Source organism: Zophobas morio, unplaced genomic scaffold, assembly GCF_036711695.1.
Source record: "Zophobas morio isolate AGI-343-1 ecotype UQ-CSIRO unplaced genomic scaffold, CSIRO_AGI_Zmor_V1 ptg000004l, whole genome shotgun sequence".
In the NCBI taxonomy this organism is placed as follows: Eukaryota; Metazoa; Arthropoda; class Insecta; order Coleoptera; family Tenebrionidae; genus Zophobas; species Zophobas morio.
Window position 1 is genome coordinate 17,246,875 of NW_026972109.1, and position 23,186 is coordinate 17,270,060.

Here is a 23,186-nt window from a genome sequence, read left to right on the forward strand (position 1 = left end):
AACGCTTAAAAGAGATAATATACCCATGTCGTCAAAAAAAAAAAAAATTCAAACTTTTATTGTCGTCCGGTGAACTATTAGAAAAAATGAAGTGAATTCTAATTTTACATAGAAAAACGAGCAAGAAGCACTAAAAAAATGTTCCAAAGATTTTTGTCGACAGATATTTAATTATGTCTACGAATATTTAACCTGCCTAGAATATGTAGAAGGATCTAACTCTTTATAAAAGCCTCATGTATTCGGAAAGATTGGATACTTGGGTCTTTCTCTTAAATCTTTCTTCGACTTTTTTTGATTTCTCGATGAAAAAATTATCAGCAAAGAAATTTAAATGAGACATAATTTGTGGAACGTTTGTTTCCTAAAAATTCATTGATCACTAAGCTAATTGATTGCCAAGTAAATTTTTCCATATCATTCAAATAGACGTAGAAAATTTGATCCTTCATTCGAATTTCAGGTCCAATGAAAATTCCTAAATATAAAAAACGTAGATAATATGAAAACTGAAATTCACTGTAATATTTTAGGTTTTACCTTGGTTTATGTTAGCAGCAGAAAGCTTAGGAAATATTGTTTTCACATGTTGAAATGCTTTCTCTCTTCTTGTATTTCACTTGCATATGAAGCACATATGCAACGTCAGAAAAAATCTAATCATCTCTTAATTTTTGGTGTTCCAGAACCAGATTCAACGCTTAAACCGGAGGAGCAATCTCAGACTGATCAAGGGTTAGTTAGAAATATTCTTACAACAGGTAGACCTGAAATCCACGCCAACAATTATAAAAAAAATCTACGTTTGGGGAAATTTCTTCCACGTTCACGTCCAATCAAAAATGTATTAAGTGATGAATCCGAAATATCTCGTTTTGTTCAGTGTAATAATAACTTACGAGGCAAAGGATCTTCAAAAAATATATATCTCTCATATGACAGAACGCCTAAACAAACTGAGTATTATAAGCAGACAGTCTTGGGGACAGATACTTTTAAATGTATCTAGAATTCTAGATACAGATACAGATATATGGAAGATAAAAGTATCTAGATACAGATTGTTTTCGATTTTTCGAAATGTATCTAGATGCAGATACAAGATACTTTTTGAAGCTTTGGCTAATAAAATAACTGAAAATATGTTTAATGTATTGTTTAATGCATTTTTTAAAATTAACAACATTTCGAAATTATTATCACCTAAATTATTACTTCTTGGAGTCAGAATTTGGTTTCCGCTACTAAACACCCGCGCCACAGGTGCAGAAGAAGGGATTGTGGTATTAAATTTAAAAAATAAACATTTTACTGTAGCATGGTTATACAAGACTGAAAAATCTTTTCTTTTTTCCTACAAATAGGCTATCGCTTCGCTCTTTGATGTGTTGCAAATTGTGCAATATTTATTATGTACGCTTAAAAATAATATTTTTTTTGTTTTTATTCCCATACTACAGTATCCAAATTGTGTTTGAGTATATCTAATAATTATCTCCTGCATTAAAATTAATATTTCAAAAGAATACGGGAAATGATTATTCTGTGCTGAAGGTATGTTGTCGGCAACCTGTCATAAATTATTATTGTTCAATATCGGCTTATGATGTTTTTATGACCATGTTCGGTAATCGTCTATCCCGGTGCGGCAGGTATATACATTTTAGGAAGAATTGCTGGTTCCGTTTAATAAGGCAAAATAAGTACAATTTCTTAGAAAGGTATTTAAACCCCTTATAGGACCAAAGGCTGCCTGGGAGGCCGGAATCACCAGAGTGCAACTTTAAATTTTCAGATTTTTGTTGAAACTCATTTTATTTTAATCTCGTTTCCCGATTTCTGAGAATATATCACGATAAATTATACTACCGAGGGTTGTAAAAATGTTAATTTTATTCCCCAAAATTTACATTTAAACATAATCGGCACATTCTAGGGCAAAACGGACCGGCCAAGCCCGCCTCGCGTTAGGTCCAACAATGAAAAAGTGAAGAAATGACACATGTGGCAACAGGAAAAGATGCTACATTTGTCTGTAAAATAAAGCTATAAAACAGTAAGAAATATGCGATTTATGTAAGACAAATGTATGTATTGAACATTCGATTAGTCGATTAGAGAACTAATTTGTGCTAATTGAAAAAATTAATCATTATGTAACACGCAATTATTATTTTCTAAAAATAATAACATACCTTAAACAAATATTTTTACTATTAAAATTACTCATATTTAATAACACAAATACAACCAGCGGGCCTACCGGACCCGGATTGCTCAGGTAAACAGATAAAATGCATTGCCCCGGATAAGAGTAAAACGCAGTGAATAGTGAATTGTGGTTTATGGTTTTTAAAATACCATCTTACCATGGTTTAGATTTATTTCCCCTCAGGATTATATTTAAAGATGTATAAGTACTGAAGGCTACAATGTAGAAAATGATGGTATTTAAAATATGAAAATTTCCGTGACAGAACACTATTAGTGGACCTCTTACCTCTATTTTTGTTTATGTGACCAAAATCACCAAGATGAAGTATCAAAAATTATTACCAGTATAACTCAACTAATAACTACTGAAAAAAAATTGAAATAAAAAAGTGTATCTGTATCTGCGCCATTAATTTTGTATCTAGATACAGATATTTTGTGCTTAAATTCGATTGTATCTAGATACATATACTAGATACCCAAAAATGTATCTAGATACTTTTTTTAGATACAAGTATCTAGATACTGCCCAACACTGTAAGCAGCTGAAATTACAATTAACTTTCGATGAAAAATTTACCATGTTTATGTTAATTTTAAAGCATCTCCAAGATTTCAAAGCATTCGGTTTTGTAGTTCCTGATTAAATAAATAAAATAAATTCACGTATTCGTTAATTTTTTAGAGTCACCCTGTATATGCGAATCCAAAAAATATGAATAGAATCATAAATCACAGGTACAGATTCATCATATTTTGTACATTTTAGATAGGATTGATTCGGCAAACTTTTGAGCTTACATCATCAATTTTTTGGAGGGGATAAGTAAATATATTTTGATTAAAAATTTATCATCTTTATCATAACTGTAAAACATCTGCAAGATTTCAAAGCTTTCGGTTTTGCAGATTCAAAATTAAATTGCAATTTTTTTTTTAATCCGGACGTTTCGGGCAAAAACTCAACACGGAGTCATAAACTACATGTGTAGGACTATGTTATTTTATATAATGTAAACCCATTTACTATGTACAATTTTAATGAGAGGTCATCACATTATTGGTGAGGATTAAATTTTGGTTAATGTTTTACTATCTACATAATATTAATATTCATAATATAAATACAAAATCTGACAACAATCGGGCCAGTCATGAAAGGTCGAGAAAACATCAAAGGGGAGAGTCGACCGACGGACTCGATTACAATGCTTCCTTCGCTTACGCTCGCGAAATATTACAAAACTTTCTTCATCAGAACAGCGAATAAACTTATAATCAAATAAATTGTAGGTGAAACGAAATTCACTGGGTCATCTAGTCATCATATAAAAACGTTGAGTTATTTGAATTCGACGAGCAGAAGATTGATGTAAGGAAAGTCAGGAATACATCATCTTTATTCGAATTTAATATTAATTTATTTTAAATTTAAATAAACCCTGTACGTTATTTAAATAGGCAATCTGGATGCTCTTTAACGCTGTAGAAGCAGGTATTAAATTTTTTTAATTAGTAACCAAAATACTCTTACCCAGACATTAGCAATCCAACATTAGCTAGTCAACATTGCTCTTTTTTTTCTAAAGTATTTAAAGATTTCATGTCATCTTCGTCTAAATTAAAATTAGAAACATTTACCTATATTCTCTTTTATTCTTTTTGGTGTGACGTTTTTCGGAATTGGAGAAGAAACCGCAAAGCAATTTGTGCTGGTGTTTTCTTTTGCTTTTCAGCAATTTTGTCCATCGGCAAAAATATTAGGTAAATGTTTAAAACTATATCACTCTGGGAATTACACCCTACAATAAAAAAATGATACTTACTCTTTCCCGAGTCGTTAGAAAATTTGTGCAACCGTTTGATTTGCAACACGACAATATGCAACGACCGTTATTCCATTTTTATGACAGAAATCAAAAAGTTCTTTTTGCTGGAGATCACGGTTGGCGATACATGTGCATTTCTATTTTTTGTAAATTCACGAGTTTTAATGTTGAGGTCTTTAGTAGGTACTGTCGAAATGTTTTTGTCGAGAAAGTAAATATTTTGAGTACCTTCCACAAAGCTGCATGATCTGTTTTTCCTTCAGTTACAACCTCGCCTTTATCGTCAAAATACGGCCCCACATTACCTTCCTTATATTTGCAACCAACTGGCAAATGAATCAAATATAAATCCACGTAATCTAGTTGTAGATTTTCCAAAGACTTTTTCATGAACGCATCTACTCAATCCAGATGACTCGCCACTAGTGGTAGTTTCATAGTAATAAACAAATCTTTCCATTTGATTTTTCCAGATGACAACCATTGTTTCAATACTCTGCCAATAGCTTGTTTATTTTCGTAGGCTCATGCTGTGTCTATGTGACGGTATCGCAATTCTAGTGTTGTGTTAACGGCTTTCTCAATCTCAGCGTCATCTTTTGCCTAAATATATTCAGTGATAAAAATTTCAAGTATGTAGTAAAAGTTTCCTTAGTTGGGCCAAGAATTGGCATTGTTCGCCCACTAGGAAGCGTCAAAAAGATTTTTGATGTCATAGTTGTATTTATTCAAACAATGCGTATTTACATTTGAAGTTGTAGTGATATTAATAGATACGCAGCTTAAATGTAGGTGATGAAAATTAGACAAACTGTCATCTCCATATGGCACAGGTTCTTTTTAAAACTGTCGGTAAGATTACATTGTTACATGTGTACATACGTTATCTGTAGTGTCACGCACACGTTCTGCTCTTCATATCCTCCACAACGTGTGCATGACTCTGGAGCTGCTAAAATAGATTTATAACGAAACTAACATTTTGATTACAATTAGTAAGTTGAATTGGTTTACTGCATTAAATATATTCAAGACTGAAAATCAATATTACACAATATTCTAATCTAACCAACAGTTCGTAAAAAAGAACCAGTCCTATCGAGATAACAATTTATCTAACCTTCGTCACTTATATAAGCTGCGTACTTACAAACACCGTTGCTAAACCTGACTACAACTCTTAAGTGTAAATACACAGTGTCTGAGGTGCTTGAAACAATGACATCAAAAATGTTTTTGACACTTCCAAGCGGACAAAAAATGCCGATTCTTGGTTTGGGAACGGCCCAAGTAAAAAAAAATCTAATTTAAAGATGGAAACCTTTATTACTATTTCTAGGCAAAAACCGATGCTGAGATTGAGACAGCCATTAATACAGCACTAGAATTAGGATACCGTCACATAGATACAGCGTGGGCCTATGAAAACGAACGACCTATTGGCAACGTCTTGAAACAGTGGTTAACGTCTGGGAAACTCAAACGAGAAGATTTGTTTATAACCACAAAACTGCCACTGGTGGCAGTTCATCCGGATCGAGTAGATGCGTTCATGAAAAAGTCTTTGGAAAATCTACAACTAGATTACGTGGATTTATACTTGATTCATTTGCCAGTTGGTTGCAAATATAAGGAAGGTAATGTGGGGCCGTATTTTGACGATAAAGGCGAGGTTGTAACTGAAGGAAAAACAGATCATGCAGCTTTGTGGAAGGTACTCAAAATATTTACTTTTTCGACAAAGACAGTTATTTTCTAATTTCAGAAAATGGAAGAACAAGTAGAAGCAGGGCACACTAAAAACATTGGTCTTTCGAATTATAACATCGCACAAATTTCGACGGTGCTGAAGACGGCAAAAATAAAACCCGCGAATTTACAAATAGAAATGCATATGTATCTACAGCAAAAAGAACTTGTAGATTTCTGTCATGAGAATGGAATAACGGTCGTTGCATACTGTCCTATCGCACATCCAGGATTGGCACAAACTCTAGAACGAATGGGAATAAAATAGTAAGTCGTCAAATATTTTACTGAATGACGTAATTTCGTAAAAATCGTAGTTCTCACCAGTTGCCTACTCTTTTCGACGATCCTGTGGTTACCAAAATTGCTGAAAAGCATAAAAAGACGTCAGCACAAGTTGCTTTGAGATTTCTTGTACAGATAGGCGTTTCTGCAATTCCGAAAAGCGTCACACCAAAAAGAATAGAAGAGAATATAAATGTTTTTGATTTTGGTTTAGATGAAGATGATATGAAATCTTTATATGCTTTAGAAAGAGGAGAGGAGGGTCGATTGCTTCATTTTAAAATATTTATGCCTGGGTAGGTATGTTTTTATAGTTCAGAAGAAAATTTAATATGTATTTTTACAGCCTTGGAAAACACCCAGACTATCCTTTCAAATAACGTACAAACATTGTATATGGTTATGTGTGTTTGAATTAAAAATAAATCTTAACATTGTTCAAATAATGACGACTTATTCCTAACTTTCTACATATTTATTGTTGTAGTAACTGCTTAAATAAAAAATTAGATGAGTGTATGATTGATGTATTGCTCCATTTTCTCTTAATTTGAGAACATATTACAAGTATAACGGATTAATATTTAAAGTGTGTAAACGTCATTGGTTTTTGAATTAGATGAGAACCCTAGTTCGAAAAGCTGTAACAGACTTAACGTTTACATAATAATCATATGTTCGCTTGCCATTGTCCTTGTTATATTAGGTTTTTTTTAAACATTGTTCTATATTGAAAAATATCAATAAAGAAAAACGTTTTAATTTAACCACTACGAGAAAGAATGTGTTATGTACCAACAGATTAAACTAGTTTTTAATTCCCCTGAGGGGATGTTCAAATCACTTATTTGAAAAAGAATACACTAAGTTTTGTAACTGATGAAGTCAGAAAAAGGCCATAAGCGTCAACAAGGATACAATCCTCGCCTATTTGTCCGAAAAAGTAAAGAATGTCAAATCTTCAAGTTTGTGTACCTATTTTTATTCTGAATTGTGATTCAATATGAAAAATTATTGCAGGTTCGGAAAAGTTATAGCATTCCTGAAGAAGCAATCATGACTCATGAGGTTACAGGTCAAAGAAATCAAAGATTCTTACGGGTGAGAATGTCAGTACCTTCTTAAATGAAGCTCCCGACAAGGATTATTTGCTAATAGAAGTGGCTACAATAATGGGTATCGCAGGAGGTTGTAGAACTGCAGAATTAGTTGATTGGCAGATAGGTCATATAGAAGATCGTGGTTCTGTTCTTCCTAGAGTATTTACCATTGTCGAATACGAAAGCAAGAACACACTTTATTTACAATTATGTAGGATGTATGAAAACCTACGACCAAAGAACGTACCACACGCCACACAAGAGATTTTTTATTAATTACAAGCGTAACAAATGACTGTACAGACGATGAGAAAAAATGCGTTCTCTAAATTTCCTAAGCTGTTGGCTGAATTCTTACAGTTAGCAGATTCTGCTCTATACAAAGGACATTGCTATACACTCATTACAAGCGAAGCCACTAGATCTACTAGAGTAACATTAACCTCCCAAAATTGAGTGATTTTAAGAGTGTAACGATCGTAGCAATATGGGCCTCTTCCAAAATTGTAACGTTAATATTTACTTATGCGGCAAAAATATGTAGTATTAATAGTATGCAATGTACCAAAAAATTAAATACTTGTCGTTAATGACTTGTTATCTGTCTTTGTATGAAGCGGGAGTTAAATTAAAAAAAAATTTTTTTTAATCCCTTGAAAGTTAAAAAATTCTCTAGGGATTAAAAACAGTCATTACATTGCAATAAGTGGGGATTAAAATAAGAGAAAATGCATCGGTGTTGAAATAAGCATTTATCGATTAGTGCAACAAATGAATCATCTGTAGTTACGCAGCACAATTTTATCAGATTAATTCTCAAAAAAAATGTAGGTATACACTTACATAAAAGCTGTCGTTTTTGAAAATCAGTCATTATAGACGAGATATCACCGTTCTTGTTTTGTAGCGTTTTCGTTAAAATTTTCATCAAATGGCTTCAAAAATTTCCTTGACTCTCCCAAGTGGTCAAAAAATGCCGGCCCTTGGAATCGGGACTCTCGAAGTAAGTGAAAATACTTTTTAGTTCCAAAAATAACTATTACATTTAGACCAATAGCGAAGAAGAAGTAGAAGCGGCAATAAATGTGGCTTTGGAACTGGGTTATCGTCACATCGACACGGCTTTCGTTTACCAAAATGAAAAACCTATTGGTAAAGTTATCAACCAGTGGATATCATCCGGCAAGCTCAAGAGGGAGGACTTGTTTATCACCACCAAGTTACCGTTGGTAGGAGTTCACCCAGATCGAGTAGAGATGTTTATGAAGAAGTCTTTAGAAAATCTACAACTCGATTACGTTGACTTGTACTTAATTCATTTTCCTGTGGGCTTCAAGTATCAAGAAGACGGCCCTCATATGTTTGTTATAGAAAACGGAGCACCTGTAACAGAACCGAAGACAGACCATGCGGCTATTTGGAAGGTACAATTAAAAAAACAAGAACAAATATATTTATTTAAGTTTGCTATTTTAGAAAATGGAAGAACAGGTAGATGCAGGTCGCGCCAAAAGTATAGGTCTATCGAACTACACTGTCTCCCAAATTGCAACTGTTCTGAAATCCGCGAGAATAAAACCCGCTAACCTCCAAGTGGAAGTACACGTTTATTTGCAGCAACGTAAGTTGCTTGAATTTTGTAAGAAAAATGGGATCACCGTTGTCGCTCACACCCCTTTGGCAAACCCCAATTTCAACAAATTTTTGGAGAAAATGGGTAGCAAGTATGTAGCTAACTGTTTAGGTATTAGGATAATAGCAGTGTTTTCTACAGACCTAAAAAACTGCCGGATATACTAAATGATCCAGTAGTCGGAAAAATTGCCCAAAAACATAAAAAAACTGCCGCGCAAGTGGCTCTAAGATTTCTTTTGGAGATAGGTGTTGCTGCTATTCCCAAAAGTGTTACGCCCAAAAGAATCGAAGAAAATATAAGTATTTTTGATTTCAAGTTAGACTGTAAAGACATGAAGGCTTTGAATAAATTGGAAGTTGGAGAACCTGCGCGTATCGCAGATTTTAAAGCTATTCGAGGGTATGTAAAAAATGTGCATTAAAAAAGTTCTAAAATGTGATTATCATTTTTTCAGAATAGAGAACCATCCAGATTATCCGATGAAATAAAATGAAAATTAATAAAGGTGTCTTCAACTTACAGGTTTTTTTTTTAATAAATTCCTATTCCAGAAACAAAATACGGCCATTTGTTTGATGATAAATAAATATATATGCATGCAGGCAAATTATAAAGTTAAAAGCTCAAATAAAATTATAATATGTATAATAATCAATAACTTTATAAATAAATGACAACCTATTTTCTATTGGCGTGTTTTTGAATTTGAAAAAAATAAATCAATAGCATGTTCTAAATACGTCTACTATAATAGCTTGAATTTTGTCACTTTCATTTTACATTAACGAAATTGAAACATTCACAAACAAACGCGTATTATTATTTTAATTAATCTTGGTATTTCTGGTATTTCATTTCCATATTTTGGGTTAAATTTTTGTCAAAGCGGAGCTTTCTGTAGGTAAATGAATATCAACTGAAATAATATTTAATACATAGTAGGTTACAAGAAAGTAAATTATCAAAGCTGATGCAACACAGTATTATAGAAAAAGTGTATAAAATTTCCATTATTGTGGAGTATTGATTTTCGAAACTGAACATGTTGAGGTTAACAAATAAACTTAATATTTGTTATTACAATGTTAGTTTCAGTGTCAATCTGTGTTAGCAAATTCAGGATTCAACAATGAGCTCCTAACTGCAATATATTTCTCTGTCATGTACACGGTCTCCTGGATATGAACTATTTATTGGCCAGTGTGCATATCTGTGCAAACCATGTGCTTTGTAATCATGTACGATTGCCAAAAATGTCAATATTTTGTGAAGACTGAACATTTATAAAGCCAAGTTGAATTTATAATCTAACAAAAATTACTCGAGTCGGAAATTAAGGTGCAGTTGAAAAAATGTTTGTTTATCACAAATCTGTGTTAGCTGTGGGTGATGTCATGATATATCTATATTTAGCAACAGTTTTGATTGCATGGTCTACACATAATTTGTACATTGAATGAAAGGGAAGAATCTGTTTTATATGTAAATATTTATTAAAAAAAAAGTCAACTCATCGAGCAGCTTTAAAAATTTTGTACGCACAATAATCGATAAGGTTGCAAAAAAAAATGTCTAAAAGGTGCTTGAATATTATGGGATTATAGTGATTATATTGCACAAACAAATTTTATCAAAGTCTTAAAATGCATTGTCGATAATTGTGTTGTCTAGTATTTATTGCACAAGAACGTTTTAATTGTCATCTATTTCACTTTTATCGGCAAACAATGCTTTAAAAATAGATATAAAAATGTAAAAATAGAGCAAAGTAAATATGTAATATACTTAAATTATTTTAAGGAAAATGACATTGCAAATAGTAGATTATCCAAAAGTGTATGAGATAACAACATGAGGATCATAATTAATTATTAAGTAAATTTCTAAGAAATAAGTGAAAATAAAAATTGAATGAGAATAAAGAAGAAAAATAAGTTCGTATGTCCTTTCTTTATGATTAAATTTTTTCGTAATGTTGTCACTGTAAAATCAAATATTTTACAGGCTGATAATTAGAATTTAAAGTTTGTTAAAAAAAATGAGTAAGTTAGTGTGATTTATTATTCACATAATCCAACAAATCAACGGAATTTACGGATATTTAATAACCAGTTATTATAACGTTCTTGGAATAGAAAATGAATATGACACCAAGTTTTTTTTATGGAGTTACCAAAATACACTTATTTGAATTCGATGAGTAAAATATTAATATGAGGAAAGTCAGGAATAAATGGTCCTTATTCGAATTTAATATTTATTTTAAATTTAAATAAACACTGTACGTTATTTTAATGGAAAATCTGGATGTTTGTCCATGCTGAAAAAACACGTATTAAAATTTTTGAATTAATCGTCAAAATACCCTTACCCAGACATTAACAATCCAAAATTAGCTAGTCGACCTTTCTCTCCTTTTTCTAAAGCATTTAAAGATTTCATATCATCTTCGTCTAACTCAAAATCAAAAACATTCATATTCTCTTCTATTCTTTTTGGTGTGACGCTTTTCGGAATTGGAGAAACCCCTACTTGTAGAAGAAACCTCAAAGCAACTTGTGCTGGCGTTTTCTTATGCTTTTCAGCAATTTTGGCAATCACAGGATCGGCAAAAATATTAGGTAAATGTTTAGAACTACAACACTTTTGGAAATTACACCATACAATTAAAAAATTGCCACTTACTCTTTTCCCAGTCGTTCGAAAATTTGTGCAAACGATGGGTTTGCGACAGGACAGTATGCAACGACCGTTATTCCATTCTTATGACAGAAATCAACAAGTCCTTTTTGCTGTAGATACACATGCATTTCTACTTGTAAATTCGCGGGTTTTATTTTTGCCGTCTTCAGTACCGTCGAAATTTGTGCAATGTTATAATTCGAAAGACCAATATTTTTAGCACGTCCTGCTTCTACTTGTTCTTCCATTTTCTGAAATTAGAAAAATGATTCTCGTTGTCGAGAAAGTAAATATTTTGAGTACCCTCCACACAGCTGCATGATCTGTTTTTCCTTCAGTCACAACCTCGCCTTTGTCATCATAGTACGGCCTCACATTACCTTCCTTATATTTGCAACCAACTGGGAAATGTATCAAATATAAGTCCACGTAATCTAGTTGTAGATTTTCCAAAGACTTTTTCATGAACGCATCAACTCGATCCGGATGTACTGCCACCAGTGGTAGTTTTGTGGTAATAAATAAATCGTCTCGTTTGAGTTTCCCAGAGGTTAACCATTGTTTCAAGACTCTGCCAATAGCTCGTTCGTTTTCATAGGACCATGCTGTGTCTATGTGACGGTATCCTAATTCCAGTGCTGTGTTAATGGCTGTCTCAATCTCTGCATCGTCTTTTGCCTAGAGATAGTAATAAAAGTGTGTTTGCTTTAGATAGGATTTTTTCTTACTTGCCACGTTCCTAAACCAAGAACCGGCATTTTTTGTCCGCTTGGAAGTGTCAAAAAGATTTTTGAAGCCATCGTTGCAAACACTTCAAACACTGAGTATTTAGATATAAAAGCCGTAGTTATATTTGTAGGTCCTATTTATAAGTGTAGGTGACGAAGGTTAGATAAACCGTTATCTCGATACCAGTGGTGACTTGTAGTTTTTTTTTTACTGGAGAGTCATATATGTATATTAATGCAAACCTTCTATAAACTTATTTTCTATTTTTAAAACGCCTTAAACTTCAGCTTAATTCTTCTACCTTTTGTGTTTGAAAAACTTTTATATTTACTTGTACTCTTCCATATTTTTCGTTCATCACCGACGCAGCGTTGTAACTCTGGCCTACTACTTTTTCTGGATTTTTCAAAATATCCAACCAATCGAGAAATTTAAAAATTTCGTCACTCAGGTATAGCCGTCGTCCCAGAGGGATTAATAAACTAAAAAATCTTTCGTACATTAGACCATTAAGAAAATATTTACAAAGAAGCACATTTGCGTTTTTGTGGAACTGTCAGCCGTTTCATCAGTTTAAGCAGCTATAAAATCTGATACAGTGATTTCAGATCAAATTTTTTCTTGACCAACACCAAGCATGGAATCAAGCATTTTCGAACTCCCCTTAATATTAGCATTTTTATCTAAATGCTCTTTAAAAATGTCAATTTCCGTCACAAAGTTAACGTTCTCTGCTAAATCAAATGCACTAAAAATTTTAATACAAATCAGAATTTTCGATATAATGCAACCATTTTCTCTTACATTTTCATTGAGTTGTTGAATTCAGTTTCTGTAAAAATATGCTAAACAGTGTGTAATCCGCGGCTGAATGCAATAATGTGAAATGCGAATATCGACCCAGAAACCCAGCTGATACAGTACCTAGTTGTTATGATTGCCGAACGCAATTCGTTGATGTTCGGTGGTACGCGGTCATTGACCACGTTGCTTCTTATGGAACTATGTTTGACACTGTACAACTTTGCTGTAAGTTTATTTCACTCCCACTCAAATCAAGGCTCTACGTATAATACTCTGCGTGAGGCCAATGTTTATAACTGACCCACCCAATCGCGAATGAACCATTCTCATTCCTAGTTGGTTGGGTTTTATTGTGTTATGGTATATAAATACGAATACACAACTGATAAATATACTTTTGAAAAAAAAATCAGTTTTTAACTTTTTATTTTTTGGGAGTCATTAATCAATTGATCACATGGACGGCAAGATTCCATTTTTGTGTTAATACTTATTTCCAACTTGAACATATTTGCACGAAGACAAATTTAAATTAATACTAATTAAAAAATGCTGGTTTCGGTATAAATTTGTGTTAGCCGCTCCAGGATGAAACAATGCTCTTTCTAACCGTCCTGTCATGCACATACATGTTCTGATTGATATCAACTATTTATTGGTTCGTGTGCGTATATCTGGAAAGCATGTATTCTGTATTCATATATTGGTAAAAATGTATAAAGACTGGAAATTTGCAGAGCACAATTGAATTTATCATTGGGCAAAATTCACTTTAAAGCGGAAATGAAGTTGCAACTGAAAAAAAAACTTGTAAATGTCTGCCTCGAATTTGTAAAATGTAAAGTCCAGTTTATCACTAATCTGTATTAAGCTGTGGCTGACGTTATGAGATTTAGAGAAACAATTTTGTTCCCACACTTCGTTAATAATAATTCGTATTTTAAATGAAACTGGGGGATGTATTTTTTTATACATATTTTTTTAAATTTTCTGCACGATGTAATATAACCTCATGTTGAAGGTACATTATTATTCGAATTTACTACATTAATGATCGATACTAATATTTATAGGTAATTTATAGCAGGCTAATACGTGTTATAATAAAACTTAACGTTATGCAACCAGTTATACGCCACCATTTAAGAGTGGCTATCAAATTAAATTAACACGGTAGTACAATTATTATATTAGGGTGTTAATTCCTGTATTTTGCAAGTTGTTCGATAATTAAATATTAATTAAATATTTGAAGGCAATAAAAATTACGAAAAAAAAACAAAAATTTAATACTTTCCAGAAACTAATTGTAACTCAATATAATTGCAAACAGTATGTATATGTTTTAATTATACCTTTACAGTTTTCGTAGTGTAGTGGTTATCACGTGTGCTTCACACGCACAAGGTCCCCGGTTCGATCCCGGGCGGAAACAACTTTCTTTTTTTTTACTTATTTTAAAAGTAACGATTAGTTAAACACTTAAAAAGGATGGTCGACGGTAACTTCTCTGCGCGTGATAAAATATTCATGCGGATTTTCCGTTTGGAACATTTAATTTAAATTTGCGAAATCCTAATGGTCCTCTAACGAGTTGATGTCGAAATGAGACTTTTTACGTCTACTTTATTTGAAATTTACTTTAAAGCTAAGCCTTCCGTGCCGCTGAAAAGTTTAGCAGAGTTAATGAAATTCAGATTAGTTCAAAATTTAATAAATTGTGTTGTTGTCTTTATAAATTCTCTAATAATAAATTTTACGGCCTGATGAAACATTTTTTTACTCGTTGAAACGTAATAATTATCGTTGCGACACGTCCCACATCGTCTACGCCACACCAAAAATCAAGCCTACCAACTATGCAAATTATAGGGTTGTATAAAATTGTTTATACAATGCCCACATTTACTTTCATTTCGCAATATTGGAAGATAATGGGCAATTCTACGCTACCACCACAAATTGCCTCCATTAAAACGATTATTAATTATAAATTCAGCGCTCGCAGCTAGTTACAACTACCACAAGTCATAATTAGAGCGTTCATGCAATATGAAATAATCGTAGGTGGTACACAAATTAAATCTTTACTTTCTAATAAACTCTATTCATGGCGTATTAACCAAATTAACTGTGTTAAAATTAGAGTTTGATTGAAATTCGCGCTTTCGAAGCCTGGTTTTCGACGTTTACGAGCTTGAAGTGTTTTTTTCATAAAGACATAGTTTTTCAAGTGTGTGTTCAACTTCATATTTCGACTACATAACCGAATTATAAGTTTTGATGGCTTCAACTAAACAACAGCACCGAATTATAGAAAATTTAGTTTCCGATACGAGCAGCTTTCAAAGCTTCAGATGTATGTGACAGGGGATGTAATAAAGTCAGCGTATTGAGTGCAGATCCTTTGTAACAAAGAAACACGAGTCGCGAGACAAGTCAAATATAGCAACATTTTAATTCAAACAAACTGTCGAAATGTTTTTGAAACGAGTAAGCGTTGGTTGTTTGTGAGAGAAAACTATTCGTTATTAAAAAAGTCGAGATGTACTTCATTAAAAACGGAGTATTTGTAGGTAAAGAAGGCTAAGCGCTACTTCTGACATCAAAAGGACGAAGGAGAAAATAGTTTAATTTTACGGAAAAACGGGATCAGGAAAATCGTTTGCTTTTTGCTGTTTATGTTTACAATACAGTAAAGAGTTGTATTGTGTCATTAAGCTGGAAAATTTATTTTGTAGCGTCCCTGGACGAGGATGTAATTAAATATTGCAACGTATATGTGAGCTCGTTTTTTTGTAATTAGTTCAACAATAAAAACACAGTAAGATACAGGTCTCCACCTCTAAAAAAATTGAGAATTTTAATCCAAGCTAGTGATTGTACACACAGACAATAATGAACACAATTCTTAGTAATTACAAGCAAATAACAATGTTAATACGACTTTCTCTGCAGTAATTTTGGTAATTGACAAGAGTGTTGCAATAATAATATCGAAATGAAATATTACAACACCCAAAATCAATTTCCAGGGTCGCTATTATATCAAATATTAATGTGTGTATTGTGGGAATTTTACAATAGAAAAATAGCGTGCCGGGATTTCATATAAAAGAACATTTGGAAGGAAGCCCAGCAAAAAATTCATTTTTTTCTGAGAACTAAATGTCGGCTATTCCAATAATTCTGACGAAATAAAATCCCCTATTACTCACATATAGGTCAGCATTCAGCAAAATTATCCCGGCTCGATCGCATCATTTCATTGTCCGAAAACAAACAAATTAATGCACAAGTCATAGAGAGGGTCAGCGTATCAGATAACCAGTTGAAAAGCCGCTGTTATCCTCAGTCCATTTTCGATCTTGCTAACTCCCAAGACAGATTTCGTATTCTATTAGCGCGCGTAAAGTGATTTCTCTATCGGATCTCTTACATTCATCCTATTTCGAAGGCTGTCGGAACGAAGTCGCTTTTAAAGTTGAGATTCTTGTAGTTTTCGGTGTTGTAAAATCGTAAATTTGTTTACTTCTGGATTAAGGGATAAAATGATGGGACAGTGGGAAATGGACTGCGTTGGAGGCGGCACGTGATCTTTGTTTGGATGCAGTTGTTTAATGCGGACCGAGCCAGAAGAAATTGATAGCACTAAGGTCAGGGATAAATACATAGTCCCGGTTTCTGGGTCATGTGGACTTTAGATTTTGCCTCGGCGGGGTTTGCACTAACAGAGCCGGGAAATGGGACGCAGAGTAAGATGTTTTTGCTCAGTTTTACGAGTTTATGGGACGGAAGCGATTATATTACGATTTGACTAATTACATTAAATAAATTGGATAAAAAGTTCATGAATAAAATTTGGTAAAACGGCTAAAGGGATAGAATTTTGTTACAAGTAGTGTAGATTATTATTAGATAGATAATTATTTTTTAGGTTTCCACAAACTCATGTCTAAATACGATTTTTTTAATTTGTAATCTCACATCGAGATATTGTTTAAATTTCATTTATATGTAGAAATTGTTAGTTAATAATTTTGACAGTAATTAAAAAAATTAATTTAGACTGAAAATTTATCGATAATAAGAGGGTAGTTTAATACGATATTTAAAGACAAAGGGTTTCAGACTACAAATTTCATGATGGTACGTTAAAAATATTTCTTCCTCTTTATTCAGTTCATTCATTTCGTGGCAGGATGTTTTCTAGGGCTTAAGAGTTGTACATATTATTTCAGCAAAGGCTTATACACGCCCGCCAGTTTTGCAGTTTTTTCTTTTAAAAACATTAGTTACTGAAATTTCCAACGTGTAATGTAGACACTTAACGAATTAAAATATTATTAATAACATCACGCCATCAACTATTTTTAAACGTCTTATGAATTTTTCGATTAAATCGTCAACATATTATATTATTTCGTTTGATCTTAAATTGCGCTACGGAAATAATTTTTGAGATAAACGTTTTAATCAAAATGATTAATTAATCGTTAAAAATTGTTTTAAATTTGCAAGAAGCACCAACGTTTGGATTTTGTCCACCACTTTTATCACTGACGTTTACATGACAAGCAGATTTATTAATTGTGTTTAAAACGCTTAAGAAACCTGAAATCTATGACTAACGTTACGCCACGTGTAAGATTTTTACAACGACTTAATGGCATTTTTATGGATTAAATTTTAAACACTGCTTTGTAAAGTATGTAAATATACGTCATTTATCAAATTGCTGTTTACCGTCTATCAGAAAAAATGACGTCTTAATGATGTGTCGGCTACGAAAAAATCATACAAAATGTAAGGTGTAAACTGTAAAAACTCATTAATTTTTATTGTTTGACTTTATCGTTTGTTATAGTCTCATTTACTTTTCAAATCTGAAAGAAACAAATGTGTTTTGAAAAAATATATACATTCATCATCCTTGCTGTGATCGTGTGACAGTTACATGACAAAACAAATTTCCGTCTAACCGTTATACAGAATTATATTTATTGTCAAAAAAACTGTAGATGAATTACCTCGTTAATTATAAAATTCAATTCATGTCGGTATGATATTTTTCCAGTCGGATATGCAAACGTAATTTGTGTTGTGCTATGATATGGAATCCATAACAATTTGTTTATGCAAATTTTAATTGCAATAGTTACAACAGGTTTCAATTCCCACCGTTGAAATATTTATGTGAGCCATAAAAAACGACCTAAAAGAGATGATTCGACCAAATTTCCTAGGTTTTGTGGAAATCAATTAAACAGTCACAAACAATCAATACCCACGCTCTTTGAGTAAATTATGACTACGCCATCTCGATAATTCACTTTAATTTTTCATTATGGTCAATAACACACTTTGAATTTTGTAAATGTTCTACCGCTACATTCAACATCAAATTCGTGCATCCGCTTATTATAATTGATCGAAAAGTTTTTTAACGTGCTGTTAATAGAGGAATTAAATTAAAGTTGGTGGAATATGGAAGCGCTTTATCGTTTTGTACCATTCATAACAGGATTAGAGGAGCTGACGCTCAGCTTGTAAACAACTCCTTATGTACACTTTAAATTTGATGGGATTACCCATTAAAGACTTAATATAAATTCTTCGTCCTATATGGAGTGTTTGCATTTATTGATTTCACGTCACTCATTTATTACTTTTTTTTTGTTGAAAGATTCGTTCCGCGGTCATCGCATCCATCTAGTCGTTGTCAACGATAGTAGATGTATTCAATTTTAAAAGCAGTTTAGATTAAAGAAATATTCAATGCACCCGTCCGTCACTCCTCCAGTGAGCTTTTGCAGCAAGAAATTCACATTTATTTTTATTTTTATTTCTATTTAACATGCTCGAAAAGTAATAATTTGCAAGCTTCCTGTCGCTGCAATTTAAATGCAAATTAAAAATTATTAAAAGCTCTTCTCAGTAAGTATCGATTTGAGCTTTATACAGAACGGTTGCTCGTTTTGCTTTATACTTTGAGATAATATCACGATCATCATCACATTTTTTACACAATGAAGTTTATTAGAGTGGAGCGAGTGCCCGCATAATAAACCTGCTTCATTTACCGCAATTCTGTTTTGCTTTTTGTTAGCTCTGGAGACTCACATTTAGAATGCGTTATTAAGGGGAGAATAAATTATTTAATTTTTCTGATAATGGTGTTTTCGTTAGCGGCAGTTTCATATGACATGAGAGAAGATTTTTGTGTGTTATTTCGCCCTTTCATGCGGCAAATGTGCTGTTTATTTTTTTTTATAACTTGGGCTGGAAGCACACAGTAACGACAACAGTACAAAATCATTAAAACAATTTTAATTACTAATTTGACTGCTTCATATGTATACTCGAAATAAAAAAAAAAACGTTATTATAATAACTGTAGACTCTCAGAAATACATCTCTAGAAACGGTAAGTTAATGAAAATAATAATTCCCGGCAAATTTTCTTCTCCAAAAAGCTCATACGTCCGCTATGCAAATATTCAGATAATCCCAACACTAATGAAAAGATAATCTCTCAGAGCCGATTTTTAATTAGTGTTGTCAGGGACTCCTTCTGAAAATTTATCATTTTGTAAATCCCGCGTTACAACCTCCAAAATGTTGCTTCAACGGCTAAAGTAAATAACAATTATTAGACGATGTTGTGGTAAGGTAAAAGTTTGGAGTTCGTGTAGATGGCACGTGAATTATTAAATAAACACTCAAGTTAACAGAGGCCACGGAAAACAAGTCGGATGTGTTTTCCTGAAATCTCTTTCCAAGTTAAAATAGACGGGGAAGTTGAGTTGAGTGCCCCCTTGAGACAGAAAACTACATTTCTATGAAGTGATGAAGATTGAGTCGAATGTGTTTTCTAGAGGTTTGTGAGTTTGAAGAAATGGGTTTGAGAGAAGTTTCGTATTTGGTTCAAGTTTATAAGCTATTTAAATAATGGGAGTTGGTGTTGACCACCGACACTACTTGTGCATCAGTATATTTGTGCAGCTTCAGTTTAGAGCTTTCAAAATCTAGAATTTTATTACGCGATATTTATTTTGATTCATTCGCCATGAAATTGGCAAAATCTAAATAATAAAAGTATCCAAACAGACACCATCTTTGATGTCTTAGATGTGCCCTTGAGGAAACCTTTAGTGGGAGCCGGAATTCTAGTCTAGTTGAGAACCAGAAAAAAGCTCAGGCACCAGTTTTTTGTGGTGGCTACATTAAACAAACTCATCCACCAAATTTATTGCAGAATTTAAGAAATATTTATTCACAATGGCTTTTACTGACGCAACATGTAGTACCAATTTATCGCTGGTAAATTTTATTGTTATTCGATTTATTTCGAATTTAATATGGGAGTATTTGGTTTTTGGATTATCTGTTGAATTTAAAGTTATGTTGCAGTTTAAATCGAATTATTTATGTGTGGTTTATCGTATGATCAGTTGCATAATTTATTGCTCAAATCGTTTAGTTTATATTTTAAATTCTTCGGTTATTCTATTGTGTTTCTTTGTTTCCGATTTCATGGTCATTACTGAAGTTGGCAACATTTTCCGCCAAACTGTTACTTATTTTATCTTGATCTAAAAATAAAGAAATCGAGAATAAACCATTCTAAAAAAAGAAGTCATCATTAAAAAAAATTACGTGTCAAACGAATCCGCTCGACATTCTGTAACATTGAATATTTCGTTACTTCCTGAACTTACTAAATTTAGAAACACGTTCAATATTACATCGTCGTGGTTAATAAATTATAAAATTATTGAAAACACAAATTATCTTGCTAAATTAATCGCTTTTAAGCACGTCCATGAATTATGTACTTTGATTCAGTGCGTCACCACTAGTGTCAGAGTGTCACACAGAGATTTCGAAGATCACCATTGCAAATTTGCGCTTGTAGTTGGCATTTCGACTAAGTGATCAATTCCACATCACATATGACATTTGCGTTAAACCCAAACACATTTGCATAGCGCCTCCCAGTTGATCTCCCTCTAAACGAAGATTTACTTTTTCAACAACCGATTTTTAATCACGTTCAGTCTGGATTAAAAAAAAAAGTTGTAATTTGCTTCGTGTCTGTTGCAGACGACAACAAAAAGCCGAATTTTGATGCGTACATATTGATATACTAGCAAATCGGTGTAGTAGATAATGCAGATCTGTTTGTTCAGGACCCGTTTGAATAATGGACAAACACATCCTTGTCGGCACAAAGCACATAGAAAACGTCAAGATAAAAGCGAGAATCCCAAACAGAATTGCTTAATTGGAGTAACTCTTTAATGAATTTTTTAAAAGAAAGACGAGCCGTCACAACTGGAGAAGAAGGAAGAGCAAAAAGCGGACATAAAAGTTAATTGTTTTGTACAGTTCAACCAGATTATTAAATTAATGTGGAGATTAATTTTAAAAATTAAGCAATTTGTATGGACGTAAATCAAGTTAGCTCGTGAAATCTTGTTGCCGTGTTGGGATAAATAAAATTACGGTTTAGGGACGTTTTATTGAAATATTAATGAAGTGGAATGGGAATTTTGTGTGGTGTTAAACGTAATGACAGATTTTCTCTTCCATTTATTAAAGTTTCTGCGACTGAAAGGTGCTTAATTGAGTTAGGTCTGCGTTATTGGTGGGGCGGACATCAATTGAGTCTTAAAAAAAATGACACGAGAAAATACTGTTATGTGAAACCGAAGCAAATTACAACTGTGCACACGCTATTTCATCTCTTTTAATGGGTTCTGGAAAGCATTGATAGGTAATTGATTCTACCGCGACTGTGAGCATGCAGTTACACGGACTCTTTATGGAATATGTTTTGATTTATTGTTTGTAAAAACTGATCTTTTACTAATAAAACTGAGTTGAGCTGGAGTTAACACAGACAGGCAGACGAGTAACAGACGGAAACGGGAGACCTATTGTGGCATCCTTTAGGGATCATACAACGTCGAGAGAACATAAAGTTAGCCCTAGCTTAGATTCAGATAGTAAAGAGGGATATTTTTCTAAACTTCCAAAAACATGAAATTTATAATAGTTTATGAACAGAAGTTTGAAATAAACTGAGTTGAAAATTCTTTCTGAACAATGGTTCAAGGGTTAGCAGAGTTGAAGCACAACCGAAGTAATCAGTTTACATGAAAATAAAGCTGGAAATATTGCTGAAAGGCAATTTTTAGTAATTTAATGCTACTGTATATATACAACATTTTAACCTTTTAAAATATAGCAAAAACGAGATTGTTTGACTTAAAAATAAAAGTTGTTTCCATTTCTCGCGAATTCCGATGTGTATTATTTTATTCGTGAACAGGCTTTTATACTTGATATACATATTTTTCATATGCGGGTGATACTTTTGAAGTAAGCAAGCTAAGAGCCATTTTAACGAATGGCTGTTTCAGGTTTTCGTGCAATTTTATAGTTAAGAGAATACGAAAATGTAAGTTCGAAACTATTGCGAAGCAATTGCCAGGAACGTGGAAAGGGGTCTCCGGTATTACATGTTGGTGTTATGTCCATCTGTGACGTATTGGGTCAGCAAGCGTCACTTAGGACACGTCTGGTCGGACGAGACACCTTGACATCACCGGTCGGATGCTTTATTAATAGCATTATTAAGTATTAAAAGGCAATCAGTGCAGTGTTGGAAACACGACAGCTTCTGGGTCCCTTGAGCGAACTCAGGGTTTAAAAAAATATATATAAACAAACCTACCTAATACAAGTCTATTTTATTATTCAAGACTACTAGATCTATCTAGATTTCTTAAAATTATCCTTACGTGTATCAATCTTGTGTTGTGTTGATGTTTATTTCTGTTATCTATCCATTTCCTCCAAAGAATATATGACGTCATTCCAACATGTTAAATCAATTTGATTTTAAATACACTACAGAAATGCAGTTACAATTTTAAGAACTTTTAGTTTGAAGATAACAGAAATCCCCTTTCCTTCTTTGTAAATTATGGTTACATGATTCCACAGCGTGATTAGATACTCGTGCAAATTCATACATACTCCAATATGCTCATCAATATCGTGCTGCCTCATTGCAGCATTACTGGTAATGAACAAGTGCTCTGTGTCTAGGATCGCCTGTGGTGGTTGTTAATTTAGTGATTCAATGCA

General features: G+C 32.9%; 4 protein-coding genes and 1 non-coding gene across 9 annotated transcripts in view; 4 read left to right on the forward strand and 1 right to left on the reverse strand.

Annotated features, from left to right (window-relative positions):
• Positions 1-4,873: 4,873 nt before the first annotated feature.
• Positions 4,874-6,592, forward strand: LOC135143742 (1,5-anhydro-D-fructose reductase-like). Of its 2 annotated transcripts, XM_064075676.1 has the most exons (6): positions 4,874-5,038; positions 5,119-5,333; positions 5,383-5,757; positions 5,809-6,059; positions 6,110-6,373; positions 6,424-6,592. In XM_064075676.1, the coding sequence occupies exons 2-6, from the start codon at positions 5,262-5,264 to the stop codon at positions 6,455-6,457; spliced, it is 996 nt and encodes a 331-aa protein (XP_063931746.1). In that variant the 5' UTR covers positions 4,874-5,038; positions 5,119-5,261; the 3' UTR covers positions 6,458-6,592. The 2 variants fall into 2 exon arrangements, with proteins under 2 accessions (XP_063931746.1, XP_063931740.1); XM_064075670.1 differs by having other exon boundaries at positions 4,874-5,333.
• Positions 6,593-8,035: 1,443 nt separating this feature from the next.
• On the forward strand, positions 8,036-9,301 carry LOC135136215 (aldo-keto reductase family 1 member B1-like). Its single transcript, XM_064065404.1, has 5 exons — positions 8,036-8,180; positions 8,227-8,601; positions 8,654-8,901; positions 8,952-9,212; positions 9,268-9,301. Exons 1-5 carry the CDS (start codon positions 8,109-8,111, stop codon positions 9,299-9,301), a joined length of 990 nt encoding a protein of 329 aa, XP_063921474.1. The 5' UTR covers positions 8,036-8,108.
• A 1,752-nt stretch (positions 9,302-11,053) lies between these two features.
• Positions 11,054-12,369, reverse strand: LOC135143803 (1,5-anhydro-D-fructose reductase-like). The gene is made up of 5 exons (XM_064075743.1): positions 12,224-12,369; positions 11,799-12,173; positions 11,499-11,746; positions 11,185-11,448; positions 11,054-11,133 (listed from the first exon to the last, which is right to left on the reverse strand). The coding sequence occupies exons 1-5, from the start codon at positions 12,293-12,295 to the stop codon at positions 11,100-11,102; spliced, it is 993 nt and encodes a 330-aa protein (XP_063931813.1). The 5' UTR covers positions 12,296-12,369; the 3' UTR covers positions 11,054-11,099.
• A 2,021-nt stretch (positions 12,370-14,390) lies between these two features.
• Trnav-cac (transfer RNA valine (anticodon CAC)) lies at positions 14,391-14,463 on the forward strand. The gene has a single exon. It is a non-coding gene; the product is annotated as a tRNA-Val (tRNA).
• A 1,910-nt stretch (positions 14,464-16,373) lies between these two features.
• Positions 16,374-23,186, forward strand: part of LOC135143784 (diuretic hormone receptor-like) — a 136,608-nt gene continuing 129,795 nt past the window's right edge. The window contains exon 1 of one of the 4 annotated variants that reach the window (XM_064075726.1): positions 16,374-16,684. The gene's annotated coding sequence lies outside the window, so the exon portion shown is untranslated. The remainder of the gene's footprint in view (positions 16,685-23,186) is intronic. The other 3 variants (XM_064075739.1, XM_064075742.1, XM_064075738.1) reach the window with 3 other exon arrangements.

Excerpts from the sequence above, each read along its gene's own strand:
- LOC135143742 (XM_064075670.1), top strand. The coding sequence starts at position 5,262 with ATGACATCAAAAATGTTTTTGACACTTCCAAGCGGACAAAAAATGCCG. Across the intron at positions 5,334-5,382 it reads TTGGTTTGGGAACGGCCCAA|GCAAAAACCGATGCTGAGAT; the intron begins GTAAAAAAAAAT and ends TACTATTTCTAG. Across the intron at positions 5,758-5,808 it reads ATCATGCAGCTTTGTGGAAG|AAAATGGAAGAACAAGTAGA; the intron begins GTACTCAAAATA and ends TTCTAATTTCAG.
- LOC135143803 (XM_064075743.1), bottom strand. The coding sequence starts at position 12,295 with ATGGCTTCAAAAATCTTTTTGACACTTCCAAGCGGACAAAAAATGCCG. Across the intron at positions 11,449-11,498 it reads TTCGAACGACTGGGAAAAGA|TTCTAAACATTTACCTAATA; the intron begins GTAAGTGGCAAT and ends AAAGTGTTGTAG. Across the intron at positions 11,134-11,184 it reads TTTGGATTGTTAATGTCTGG|CATGGACAAACATCCAGATT; the intron begins GTAAGGGTATTT and ends GTGTTTTTTCAG.
- LOC135136215 (XM_064065404.1), top strand. The coding sequence starts at position 8,109 with ATGGCTTCAAAAATTTCCTTGACTCTCCCAAGTGGTCAAAAAATGCCG. Across the intron at positions 8,181-8,226 it reads TTGGAATCGGGACTCTCGAA|ACCAATAGCGAAGAAGAAGT; the intron begins GTAAGTGAAAAT and ends TATTACATTTAG. Across the intron at positions 8,902-8,951 it reads TTGGAGAAAATGGGTAGCAA|ACCTAAAAAACTGCCGGATA; the intron begins GTATGTAGCTAA and ends TGTTTTCTACAG.